This window comes from Saccopteryx leptura, chromosome 3 (assembly GCF_036850995.1).
Source record: "Saccopteryx leptura isolate mSacLep1 chromosome 3, mSacLep1_pri_phased_curated, whole genome shotgun sequence".
NCBI lineage: Eukaryota > Metazoa > Chordata > Mammalia > Chiroptera > Emballonuridae > Saccopteryx > Saccopteryx leptura.
The window spans coordinates 60117912-60131884 of record NC_089505.1 but is presented as its reverse complement, the minus strand read 5'-3'; the positions used below and the strand labels follow the sequence as shown (position 1 = coordinate 60131884).

At 49.0% G+C, this 13973-nt stretch overlaps 1 protein-coding gene across 5 annotated transcripts in view; it reads right to left on the bottom strand.

Annotated features, from left to right (window-relative positions):
- Positions 1–13973, bottom strand: part of GRIK5 (glutamate ionotropic receptor kainate type subunit 5) — a 68711-nt gene that overhangs the window by 3080 nt on the left and 51658 nt on the right. For all 5 annotated transcript variants that reach the window (XM_066373632.1, XM_066373629.1, XM_066373628.1 and 2 more), the window contains 4 exons: positions 4222–4387; positions 2780–3005; positions 1663–1791; positions 1452–1573 (listed from right to left, as the gene is read on the bottom strand). In XM_066373632.1, the coding sequence (XP_066229729.1) occupies positions 1452–1573; positions 1663–1791; positions 2780–3005; positions 4222–4387 (643 nt within the window). The remainder of the gene's footprint in view (positions 1–1451; positions 1574–1662; positions 1792–2779; positions 3006–4221; positions 4388–13973) is intronic.

Genomic DNA, 13973 nt, shown 5'->3' with positions numbered 1-13973 from the left:
GTAGCTTTTGAGGACAGGAAGATGTGCTGGGCTGAAGCCGGTTGCTACCTTATGTATGATAAGGCCTGAGACTTGGGCACTGGTTTTCAGACGTGAAGCTTGCTGGTGACAAAGAGTGGCTTCAGTGGACAGGTGGTAAGAGAAGCTGGATTGGGGTGTATCCAAGAGTGAATGGGAGGAGAGTAACTGGGGACAGCACGGACACAAGTATTTCAAGATTGTCAAAGGAGGGGAGTGATGGGGTGGTGGCTGGGAGGGGAAGCAGGGTTGAGAGAGGGATTCTGAAGATGAGAGAGCCCTGGCTGGCTGATTCAGTGGTATAATGTTGGCCTGGCATGTAAAAGTCTCGGATTAGATTCCCAGCCAGGATACACAAGAGAAGCACCCATCTGCTTCTCCACCCTTTCTCCTCTCCTTCCTCTCTGTCTCTCTCTTCCCCTCCCACAGCCAAGGCTCCATTGCAGCAAAGTTGGCCTGGGCGCTGAGGATGGCTCCATGGCCTCTGCGTCAGGTGTTAGAATGGCTCCGGCTGCAATTGAACAACACCCCAGATGGGCAGAGCATCGCCCCCTAGTGGGCTTGCCCGGTGGATCCGGGTTGGGCGCATGCGGGAGTCTGTCTCTTTGCCTCCCCACTTCTCACTTCAGAAAAATACAAAAATACAAAAAAAAAAAAAAAAAAAAAAGACAGAAATGAGAGCACATTTGTATGCTGCCAGCTCTGATCTAGTAAAGAGAGGACACTGATGATGTCCTGGGAAGGTGAGAGGGGAGGAGACAGGGCAAGATGGAGGTGCCTTAGTTAGGAGCATGGTCCTTCATGTGAGTTGACTACAGGGTGAGTAGAGAAAGCCAGAGGCGGCTGGATGTGGGACTCTGCATGCTCTCCTGACTCCTGCTTTTCTCAGGGGAGTAGAAGCAAGGTCATCAGCCAAAAGTGAGGAGTGGGAGGAGGGGCTGGAAGCTGGCAGAGAGGGGAAGGTCAAAACCATCTAGGAGTGCAGGAAACAAATGGGTCTCGCAATGGAGCAGTACAGCTGGGTGGCACCAGCAGCCCTGAACATAGCATGAGACTAGTGAGCAAGTTTGTTTCTTCTCGTTCCATTCAGCTGCATTATCATCACCTCTCTCTTCCTATTTCTTCTTACTTTAGCACCTCTGCCTCTCCCATCTTTCTCTGTGCCCCTCACTCTGTTCCCTGGCATCCTTGCCTCCACCTGTGTCCCTTCCTCCTCTGTCCACCTCATGCCCATGGATTCCCCCCACCCTGTCTTCTCTCTCTTCTTCTCGCCCTCCTCTACCCCTGGAGTCTCTCAGACACCCTCACCGACCTGGCTGGAAGCCCCTCCTCGCCACCTGCTTTCCTTCCCTAAGGCCCCCAGGGCCAGTCTCCGTGCCCCTCCACCTCTGGGGTTCCACTGCTCCCCCCATACCCTTTGCCAACCTCCTCACCTCTTCGGACTCTGCTGTCCTCCGCGTGGACCATATGAACTCCATGACTGCCACAAAGACAGCGATGATGAGGCCACAGATGAGCACGACAAAAATGCCACCGATGTTCTCCATACCCAGACCTGGGAGTCAGGGAGAGCCAGGGGTCGGGCTGTGTGGGCACAGGAGCATGAGGGATCTTCGGGAGGGCACAGCATGCAGGGTGGCTGACCTTTAGCTCGGTGGTCCTCCTCCTTGGGGCACCGGCCCCCCTCCCACCACTTGCGCTTCAGGATCTCCAGCCGATTGTTCTCCTGAAGCTGCAGGATGGCCAGTGTGATCTCATCCCGGAACGGGGAGCCTGGGCCGGGCACATGAGGGGGTGGACCGGCCATCGGGGCTCCAAAGCCCTGTACTCTGAGCCCTAAATGCTCCCTCACCCCAGCCCCTCCTGTCTCCACCATATCCCCAAGGTCTGCCCTGTGCACCCCTGAATCTGATCACTGCTCCCCTGCAACCACACTGGGCCAAGCCCCACTACACCCCATGTCACATCTGTCACAGTCCCCTCCCTGCAGCCTCCCCCACCTCCCACCTAGATCCCTCTCCACACAGCAGCCAGAGGGACAATTTCAAAAACAGAATCAGATATCACTCTTCTCTCATGCTTAAACCCCCCCAATGGCTTCCCAGGTGCTGGGAGGACAAAGTTCCTTCCTGGCCTACACGTTCCCGCAGCCAATGGCCCAGCCACCTGCCCATGGCCCGCCATGTCCCTCAGCTCCAGCCACACAGGCCTCCTGGCTGCTCCTTGAATCCTCCAGGAGCAGCACCACCCTCGGACCTTTGCCTCTGCCTACAATGTTCTTTCGCTCGACTCACTCAGGGCTCTGCTCACATGGTGCGTCCTCAGGGGTCTTCTCTGACTGACTTTATTTAAAATGACCCCAAGCGCTGCACTCCCTGTCAATCTTCCCCTTCAGAGCAGCTGTCACCACCTGACATCACATTATAAAGCTGTGTTCACTGTCAGTTTGCTGTCTGTGCCCCTAGAATAGGTCAGGAGAGGGACCCAGAAGCTCCCCCCGTGCTATCCCAGCCTGGACCTGGAGCAACTGTAAGGCGCACAGCCTCATGGCCTGCGGTCCCTGTACAGTCTCACGGCACTCCCCCAGCTGCCCTGAGGGCTGGGACTGATTGCTCCTAGGCCTATGTTTGTAGGTTGAGGGTACAGAGGCTCTGGAAGGTGACATCACCTGCCCAAGGCCACACAGTCAGGAGCCCACCCACAACATACCCAGCCTGTCCCTGGCCTGCTTGCCAAGTCCCCAGCCCTGCCACCACCATACCCAGTGGCATGCCGATGCCGTAGCCCTTGGTGTCGAGGAGGCCCCCGATCTGGGTGAGGTTGCAGTTGAGGCGCCGGTGGTACTCGTTCATGGTGGACTCGAGCAGGAAGGCATAGCGGGAGTTGAGGACGCGGGCAATGCCCTCCTCCGTGCTCTTGACAAACACGCTGGGCTGCTTTGACTGCATGTAGTTCCACATCCGCTGGTATGTCTGATACCGCGAATTCTGGGCAGAGTGGCACAAGGGGAAGAGATGAGGGGTTTTCCATTCCCAGCCCTTCCCCTGTACCCTGTCTCCTCTAGCAAGTCTCCCTCAACCCAAGAGGAAGCGAGGAGACCAGAGGCAGACAGAGGAGGAACCAGATGGACAGACTGTACAAGGCCAGGTCCACGCCATCCCACACTCCCAGCCCAGTGAGGACTCCAAGGACCTACAGCTTAGGGAGAAGGGGCCACGGTCTATTTTTCAACCTGTCTTCTCTCTTCCATTGCTGTGCCTGGCTCAGCCTGACACCAGTCCTATCTTCCCAATACTCCCAGACCTTACTCAAAGAACCTGGGAGCAGATGTTCAACCCCCAAATATACCAGAGAAATTAGCTTCCAAAATATACTCGGGAAGACCTGAGTCCATGCTGAATAGGACAGCTTACTTCCTACAGGTCCTGTGGGAATGATTCCCCCTGCCCTACCACCTGATGTCCACGCTCCTGCGCACTCTTCTCCCTCTTCGATCTGAGGTGCAGACTGCCCTCTCCCTAGGTACCCCACAGGCCCCACTCTGGGTCTCGGCAACCTCAACCCTATTCCAATGGTCTCCCATCTGGGAACTCACCCTAATCATCTCCTCCTGCTTACCCCTTCAGCCAGTGGCTGCTGCCCAACTCCAGCCTCCTCTCCAGACCACTCATCTACCCCCAATTGTCCCAGAAGGAACTTTCAACTTTTAAATGCATCATCCCTCAACTGTTCCCACATCCAGCCTTACAGGTGCCAATCTCAGCCCTATCCTGGCACTCAAGGCCTCTGTGGTTTCTCACCCAAACCTCCCCAGGTTCGCTTTCCTCCTTATTTCCTCCCACCACCCCAAAATGCATATAAACAAGCTCCCTTAACCTTGAAGGGCCTTCTGCTCTTCTCTGCTGGTTCGTTTTGCCATGCCTGACCTTGGCAGCTTCCTGGACCCCATTTGGCTTGTCCAGCACCTATGTGACATTAGATCCTACATCTGCCTCCCACCCTGCCATTCGCGGGGTGAAAGTTCCGCTTCCCCAGCCAGACAGCAGACTCCTCATGAAAGTAGGAGTGTCTTCTGCTCCCCAGCCTTCCTGACCTTCCTGACCATCAGTTCCCCTGACCCAGAAGGCCCTGCCAGCCCCACCCTGAGCTGTTATGCATGACAGGGATCCTGATGCCAAGGCCAGGCAGCTTTGAGGGGCCTACCTGGAAGAAGGTCATAGTGGAGCCAGCGTGGATGGTGCCATACTCGATGTTGGTCTGGTCGGCCAGGTCATCAGCTGACTCCACAGGCACCTCCATGCGCTGCACGGTGAGGAAGGCGGCCAGGTTGGCCGTGTAGGAGGAGATGATGATCAAGGTGAAGGCCCACCTGAGGGTGGAAGGGGTGAGCTACAGGTTGGAGCCACCCTGCCCACGGCCAACAGCTCCACTGGTGGCCCTCAGTGACCTGGCAGGCTCAGTGACTACTCACTAGTGGCGAGATTGGAGCATAGATTCTGGAGCTAGATGCTCTGGGTTTAAATATTGCTTCTAGAGACTTCCATTTCTAGGTATAAGAGAATAAGGTGGTCTGGAAATATCCTCCCACAAAGAAAAGTGAGGAGACTATAGACAGAATATAGGAACTTATCCATATACACAGAGTAAAAGGCATCACGGGACTGTGATCCCTGAGGGAACAAAACAAAGTGAGCCTGTCATTGCTGAGGCTGCCAGCTGGATTTAATTTACAAACTGCAGTGCCAGGAGGGAGGAAAACCCAGGCTGGCAGTCTTGCTGAGCTGTGGAGAGGGAGATCAGAAATCAGGAAGGCCAAGGTGTCTGGGATTTGTGGCACAGAGTACCCAAGGGGGAGAGCTGCACAGAGAGGGTTCCACAAGTCTGTACGGGGTTCCCTTGACTCTTTGGCTGAATATCAACTTGTGTATGCACAGGGTGAAATTCCAGCAGCCAGCCAGACAAGAACAACTTTTAAAGAGAGAACAAACAATTCCCGGGGCTGGGAATCTTGGGCTCCCTCTAGCCAAAGTAGAAAGATTTCACTGGAGCCTGACTTGTGGTGGCACAGTGGATAGAGCATCAACCCGGGATGCTGAGGTCTCAGGTTTGAAACCCTGAGGTCGCCAGCATGAGAGTGGGAACATTGACATGATCTCATGGTCACTGGCTTGAGCCCAAAGGCTGCTGGCTTAAAGCCCAAGGTCACTGGCTTGAGCAAAGGGTCACTGGCTTAGCTGGAGCCCCCTGGTCAAGGCACATATGAGAAGCAATCAATGAACAACTAAGGTGCCACAACTATGAGTTGATGCTTCTCATTTCTCTCCCTTCCTTTCTGTCTCTCTCCTTCTCTCCCACTTGCACACACACACAAAAAACCTCATTGGATTCACTAGACATTCAGTAGAGACCCAAAAGGATAAAACATTAGAAATAGCGTTAGCTTAGCCATAGAATAAAGGCTACACTGGACCTTCCCTAAAAGAACTTAAAAACAGGCCTGGGAAGGAATGTAAATAATGTAAAATTCACAATTTATATCATCCAATAAAAAAAGAAAGATTAGCAGATATACAAAAGCACAGGAAACTATAACCAAGACTAACCAAGATTAAAATCACTCAATTGAAACAGACCCAAAATTGACACAGAGATGACAAAGACATTAAACAACTATTATAAATATGTGTTCAGAATGCTCAAGGACACAAAGAAAAACATAAATATAATGCAGAGAGAAATGTAAGATATAAAGCAGAAGTGAATGGAACTTCTAGGAATGAAATATACAACACCTAAGAAAAAACTTTCACTGGTAGGGATTACACAAATTAGACACAGCAGCAGAAAAGAACAGGGAATTAAAAGAAAGCAAAATTATCTATCTAAAATGAAGCACAGAAAGGAAAAAAAAATGAGCACAGAGTGTGAGTGGTCTGAGGAATATCAAGTGGTCTTACATATGTGGCTGTAGTGCCAGAAAGGAGAGAAAGGGGATAACAGGAAAATATATATTTGAAGAAGTAATGACCAAAAATTTCTCAAATTTGATAAAAACTATAAATGAGCAGATCCAAGAAGCTCAATAAAACCAAGTAGCATAAAGAGACATACAAAATACATCAAGGCACATTATTATCGATCCCTGAAAACGAGTGATAAAGAGAAAATCTAATAAGCAGCCAGAAGTGGGGAAATATATCACACATAGAAAATCAAAGATAAAGAGTGACAGGACAGTGGCAGAGCGTTGGCCTAGCGCCTTTATTGGCAAACTCCGGCTCGTGAGCCACATGCGGCTCTTTGGCCCCTTGAGTGTGGCTCTTCCACAAAATACCATGTGCAGGCGCTACCTTGATAAGGAATGTACCTACCTATATAGTTTAAGTTTAAAAAATTTGGCTCTCAAAAGAAATTTCAATCGTACTGGTGATATTTGGCTCTGTTGACTAATGAGTTTGCCGACCACTGGTATGGATGTCCCAGGTTCGATTCCCAGTCAGGGCACACAGGAGAAGTGACCATCTGTTTTTCCACTCCTCCCCTTCCCTCTTCTCTCTCTCTCTCTTTCTCTTCCCCTCCCACAGCCATGGCTCGAATGGTTTGAGCAAGTTGGCCTCAGGCACTGAGGATGGCTTCATGGCCTCACTTCAGGTGCTAAAATAGCTTGGTTGCTGAGCAATGGAGCAGCTGCCCCAGTTGGGCAGAGCATCGCCCTGTAAGGGGCTTGCCAGTAGATCCTGGTCGGGGCGCTTGCAGTAGTCCATCTCTCTGCCTCCCTGCCTCCCCGCCTCTTACTTAATAAAAAAGAAAAGAAAAAGAGTGACAGGAGCCTGACCAGGTGGTGGATAGAGCATTGGCCTGGGACACTGAGGATCAGGTTCGAAACCCCAAGGTTGTTGGCTTGAACACAGGCTCATCCAGCTTGAGCGCGGGGTTCCACAGTCACTAGCTTGAGCAAGGGGGTCACTGGCTCTGCTGGAGCCGCCTGTCAAGGCACATAGGTGAAAGCAGTAAGTGAACAACTAAGGAGCCGCAAAGAAGAATTGATGTCTCTCATCTCTCCCTTCCTGTCTGTCTGTCCCTGTCTATTTCTCTCTCAGTTTCACTTAAAAAAAGAGAGTGGCAGGAGACTTCTTGTCAAGAAGTCTGCAAGCCACAAGACAATGTAACAATGTGCTGAAAGAAAAAAATAGCCTGCCAACCTAAAGTTACATATTCAGAAAAAAAAATCCTTCGAAGAAAACATACTAATGAATTTTTCATACAAACAAAAGCTTGGAGAACTAAGTGCTAGCAGACCTGCAGTTCAAAAAATGTTAAAGGAAGTTTTTCAGGTAAAAAGAAAATACTAGACGGAAATCTGGATGTATATAAAGAGCACCAGAAATGGTAGATGTGTGGGTAAATATAAAAGATATATTCCTCACTTTGGAAACTTATCTAAAAAACATTCAGCCCTGGCTGGACAGCTCAGTTGGTTGGAGCATCATCCCAAAGCACAGAAATTGCCAGTTTAATCCCTGGTCAGGGCACACACAGGAATGAATCGATGTTACTGTTTCTCTCTCCCTTCCTCTCCCTCTAAAATCAATAAAATAAACATTTTAAAAAATAATAAAAGACATTTACTATTGAACTAAACACACACACACACACAAACCTAATGTACTGTGGGGTTTGTAAGAAAGTAGAAGTAAAAATATGACAGCAGTAGCTCAAAGGATGGGAGTTGGGGAAGTATGCTGTTGGAAGGGTCTTATATCTTATGTGATGTGGCATAATGCTACTTGAAGTACTCTGTAATAATTAAAGGTACATATGGTAAACCCAGAGCAACTACTAAGAAAAATAAAAGAAATATATTATTAAGTAAAGAGTGTGCATCAAACAGAATTTTTAAAAATCTCAATCAATCCAAAAGAAGGGAGTGGGAATAAAGAAGAGATGAGACACAGAGAAGACAAACAGCAAGCTGACACATTTAAACCTGACCACATCAATAATTACAATAAAGGTCTCAATCAGGGCTTGGCAAGCTATGGCCCACAGGCCAAATCTGGTTTGCCATCTGTTTTAGTAGACAGCCTGAGAATAGTTCTCACATTTTTAAATGATTTAAAAGAAAGCAAAAGAAGAAGAATATTTCATGACATATGATATTCAACTTGCAGTGCCAGTGTCCATAAATACTTATTGGCACACAGCCACACTCGCTCATTTGTGTATTGTGTATGGCCACCTCTGCACTACAATCAGAGCTGAGTAGTTGCAATAGAGCTGCATGGCCAGCAAAGCCTCAGTGTGTACTCTCTGGCCTGATAAAGAGGCTTACCAACCCCTGCTCCAAGGCCTGAGTATATGCTTCCTAAAAGAAACTAATTTTAAACATAATATATAGGTAAGTTGGAAGTGACAGGATGGGAAAAAGATACACTAAGCATAAGAAAGCATGGCTCTGTTAATGTTAAAGGCAGCTTCAGAACAAGGACTGTTACCGGGAATAAACAGGGACATTATATAATGACAGAGGGATCAATTAATCAAGAGGACATAACAATCCTAAACACTTATTCATCTAATTATGAAGCAAAAACTGAAACAACTGAAAAGGAAAACAGATACTATTTCTCCACAATTACAGGTGGAAATTTCAACATGCCTCTCTCAATAATTGCTAGAACAAATAGACAGAAAATCAGTAAGGATACAGAAGACAAATAACACTATCAACCTACTGGCCCTAATTGCCATTTATAGAACACTGTACCCACCAAAAGCACATTCTATGCAAGTGTACATGGAACAGCTACCAGGACGGACCATACACTGAGCCACAAAACAAGTCTCAATAAATTTCAAAGGATTAAAATTCTACAGAGAATATTCTCTGACTACAATGGAACTATACTAGAAATCAATAATAGAAAGATCGCTGGAAAATTCCCAAATCACTGCCTAGCTGTGTGGACCCACCTGCTAGGTAAGTACAACTGTAGGCCCCTCCTCATAAGGCTGTTGTAAGAGTTACAACTGCTGTGCAAGTGTGTATTCTCATTGTCCTGCTGACTCAGAACTGACTCAGGAGAAGAGATACCCACCTATAGGATCCAAGAGCAGCCACTATCATTCCTGTCCTGGCCCTCTGTCCTACTGCCTGGCATGTGAGACAGGCCAGCTCCCTGCAGATGGTACAGATCTGTGGGGCCCAGAGACAGGGGAGATGCTGAGAGGGCCTCCCGACCATACCTCTCTTCCAGTGGATAATAATAAAAATAGCAGCTGCCCTTCGCTGAGCACACATGCACAGCACTGTGCAAGGCCCTGGGGTTGGGGTGGAAAGGAGGCTAAGAGATGAATAATACAGCTTCCTGCAAAAGAAAACCAATACCCAACACACAAAGACTCAGAGTCTGACATCTTCTCTCTGGAAACCGTCTCTACAAACCCACCCCAAGGGTCAGTGCTGTCATTCCCTGAAGACAAAATTATCTAGTGCCCAGAAGATACCAGGCACCACCTATACCCTGAAAACATAGTGTAGCTGGCTGATGGTTGTGATGGAGGTGGGTGGGAAGGAGCCACTCACCAAGACAGAGCAGAGGAACACCGATGGGGAGTTTGATTTTGGAGTAAGGACACGAGCTCTGTCTTGGAAAAGCTGAGTTTTAGGGAGGCCAGCAGGCACCCATGAAGAAGTCCAGAGGTGAAGACTTGGGAAGTATCAGTTACAAATAGCAAGGGAAGCTGGGGATGGATAAAATGGCTGTGGAAGTACGAGGCAGTGGTCCCCAGGTGGAAGGTGCTTGTTGAGGGGTGGAGCACTCTAGTATCAAAGAGATTGGGGGAGGGCTGGTGGTGTCAGTGGCTGAGATCAGGCATCTGACAATGCAGCTCTGTCTCAACCACAGGGAAAATCTGGGAGGTGATGATCTGAGCCTATCTCCTTGGTGTATAAAATACCAAAAGTATTTTTAATTTTTTTTGTTATTATTCATTCATTTTAGAGAGGAGAGAGAGAGAGAAAGGGGGGTAGTAGAAGCAGGAAGCATCAACTCCCACATGTGCCTTGACCAGGCAAGCCCAGGGTTTCGAACCAGCAATCTCAGCATTCCAGATTGATTGACACTTTATCCATTGCGCCACCACAGGTCAGGCATCAAAAGTATTTTTACATGGTCATAATAGAAACTGAAACTTCTGGAAATATATCTATCACTTAGACTGAGGAAGAAATGGATGTTGTTTTGTATGAAACTTTGCCAAGAACCGTTCACCATTTTGGGAAATCCTATCTGTGACAGTACACCCTGGCCATGGTATTGGAGTCATCAAGTCAAGACACGTGGACTGCCTGACCAGGTGGTGGCGCAGTGGATAGAGCATCCAACTGGGACGTGGAGGACCCAGGTTCAAAACCTTGATGTTGCCAGCTTGAGTGCGGGCTCATCTGGTTTGGGCAAAGCTCACCGGCTACAGCCAAGGTCGCTGGCTTGAGGTCTGCTTTAGCCCCTGGTCAAGGCATATATGAGAAAGCAATTAATGAGAAACTAAGGTGCTGCAACAAAGAATTGATGCTTCTCATCTCTCTCCGTTCCTGTCTGTCTGTCCCTATCTGTTCCTCTTTCTGTCTCTGTCTCTGTCACACATACACAAAAAAAATTTTTAAAAAAAAAAAGACACGTAGACCAGCGGCATTAGTCAGGTGTCACATTCATGGTGATTTATAGATATTGACATAATTCTAGTAAATGGTCTTACTTCCTTTAATTCCAAACGCACCCATCACAGGTAGGCGCAGACACCTGCCACCACCATCTGTATTCAGGCATAGGCCCACCCAAGCACTTAAGTATCACTAGCCCACTCTTTTATCATAAATCCTTTTCTCCTTTTTTTTTTTTTTATTATTCATTTTAGAGAGGAGAGGGAAAGACAGAGAGAGAGAGAGAGAGAGAGAGAGAGGGAGAGAGAGAGGGAGAGAGAGAGAGAGAGAGGAGAGACAGAGAGAGAAGGGGGGAGGAGCAGGAAGCAGCTTTGACTCCCATATGTGCCTTGACCGGGCAAGCCCAGGGTTTTGAACCAGCGACCTCAGCATTTCCAGGTCAACGCTTTATCCACTGCGCCACCACAGGTCAGGCCCTTTTCTCCTTTTGTATTGCAATTAGGGCGTTTTTCCAATTTGTTTTACATCACATGTATAGGTAGATATGTTACCCTTGAAATTCATCAGAGTGCAAAAGGGGGTGTTACAAAACATTTGCCATAAAAAGAGAGACTTGGGTCTGGGAGCACCAAAGCACCACCGGTGTGGAGGGAGGAATACCACGAGAGATGGCAAGGGTAAAAGGAAACAGGACCCAAAGATGCAGGACACACTGTGGCCATATCAATAAAGGGGTCCTGAATGACCCCAGTGGAGCTAGGGGGAGGGGGAGTCAGGATACTACCTAGATCTGAGGTTTGTGTGAGGAAAGGAAAAAGGGGTCCAAGGAGTTGAGCACAATGGCAAAGGAGCAGCGAAGACACAGCCTATGAACCAGCTTAGGTGACAGACACGAGAACAGGCAGGGCTCAGAGGACAGGGAGGTAGAAGTTCAAAGGACTCTCACCATGGGAGTGACCCAGGCAGAACCTGAGAGGAACAGAGCTGTGGTCAGAGCATTGATTCAGCTCAGAAACGTGATTTCCAAGGACTGATCACCATTCAGTCCTTGGGTGTGGCTCCAGGAGGCTGAGGCCGGACTGCACACTGGAGATGCAGAGCCCAGCAGGGGGTCCAGCCTGGTTCCTGCTGTTGAGGGGGACACCCTCACCCACCGCCCCACCACGGGCCCTGCCCGCTGAATCATTGGGCCAGGGTTACTTTTTTTTTTTTTAATTTTTTTTTATTCATTTTTAGAGAGGAGAGAGAGAGAGAGATAGAGAGAGGGAGAGAGAGGAGAGACAGAGAGAGAGAAGGGGGAGGAGCTGGAAGCATCAACTCCCATATGTGCCTTGACCAGGCAAGCCCAGGGTTTTGAACTGGTGACCTCAGCATTTCCAGGTCAACGCTTTATCCACTGCACCACCACAGGTCAGGCAGGGTCACCTTTGAAGATTAATAAACACCTGTTTAAACTTCTTTTGAATAAGTGAACGTATGGTAGGACTTGGGGTGAAAATGAGAGTGAGCCCAGGTCAAAGTCTCCAGTGAGGGAGGGCGTGTGATGGGGCTTCCAGGTGACAGCGATGGGCAGGGGCAGAGACTGCCCAGCTGGAGAAGCCGAGATGACCTGCAAAGAGGAGCCCCCTCCCCCCTAGACATGGAGCTTAGCCAGGTTTGTCATGGGAGGTCTCCTCCGGCCCCCTGCTCCTCACACGTGTGCCTCCATGGTCCTGTCTGGAACACTCCTCTCTCTCCTCAGCAGAGGCCTCCATTTTATTTATTTATTTTTTTACAGGGACAGAGTGAGGGATAGACAGGGACACACAGACAGGAACGAAGAGAGATGAGAAGCATCAATCATCAGTTTTTCGTTATGACACCTTAGTTTCTCATTGACTGCTTTCTCATATGTGCCTAGACTGTGGGCTTTCAGCAGACCAAGAACCCCTTGCTTGAGCCAGCGACCTTGGGTCCAAGCTGGTGAGCTTTGCTCAAACCAGATGAGCCCACGCTCAAGTTGGCGATCTCGGGGTCTCGAACCTGGGTCTTCCGCATCCCTGTCCAACGCTCTATCCACTGCGCCACCGCCTGGTCAGGCCAGACACCTCTGTTTTAGCCTTTAGGACTCAGCCTGACGTCACCACCTCAGAGGGGCCTTCCCTGAGCACCCCATTCTCTATTCTCTTTCACTATGCTCTGTTTGCTTTCTCAGTACCACAGTTCATGTGCATCTGAGACATCATTACATTGGTAATGTTAACAATTTTCACTTGGGGTGCACAATAGGCAGAAGAAAGCCCCCCCTCACGAGATGTCTACACCCGATCCCTGCAACTTGTAAGTGGAAATGGGTCTTTGCTGATGTGAGGAATGAGGAAGTCAAGGCTCTTGAGATTAGGAGATGACTCTGGGTTAGCCAGGCAGACCCAGGAAATCGCAAAGGTACATATAAGAGGAAGAAGAAGATCAGAGTCAGACAGAGAGATTTGATGATACTGTACTACAGCTTTTGAAAATGGAAGAAGGAGCCATGAGCCAAAGAATGCAGGTGGCTTCTAAACGCTAGAGCAGGCAAGGACATGGACCCTCCCCTAGCGCCTCCAGAAGAACCAGCCTGCCAACACCTTGATGGTAGCCCAGTGAGATCGCTTTCAGACTGCTGACTTCCCGAACACTAAGGGAATAAACTAACATTGTTTTAAGCCACTAAATTTGTATAACTTGTTGCAGTGGCACCAGGAACAAATACAAGGTATAACACTTGACATGATACAAATCCCAAGAGGCTAGGAAAAAATCATCAAGACTCAAAAGTTTTGAAGCCAGTGGACCAAGTGAATTAGAAACAATGCCATATGGCAGTGATCCCCTGTAGGCTGAGAGATAAAAACCTGTCACCACTGCAGTTAGTCTTCAACTAAACAAGTTTTTAATTAGACAATATCTTTGGCACACATTCTTGGCATAAAATATGATATTTCTGTGTTTATGTATCTGATTACTTGTTTATTCTTGGCTCCTCTGCCTCTTGAGAGCTGATTCTTCACCTGAGTGCCTGGCAAGTGGAGGGGCCAAGCAGTGTCTGTTGAGTGTCTGTTGCTGCAGGAATTCTGACTGACAGGAGGTGAGGAAGACGTGCTCCTTGAGAGGGCCCAGTGCCGGGAATTGCCCTGGAGACACCAGCAAAGGCCTGGGGAGCAGGGCTGGGCGCAGGCAGCCCCAAGGGCTGGCGGGATGAGGGGCACGGGGCGGGAGCCCAGCTGGGCCGGGCCCTGCCCTGCCTCTAGCTCAGCGGTTCTCAACCTGTGGG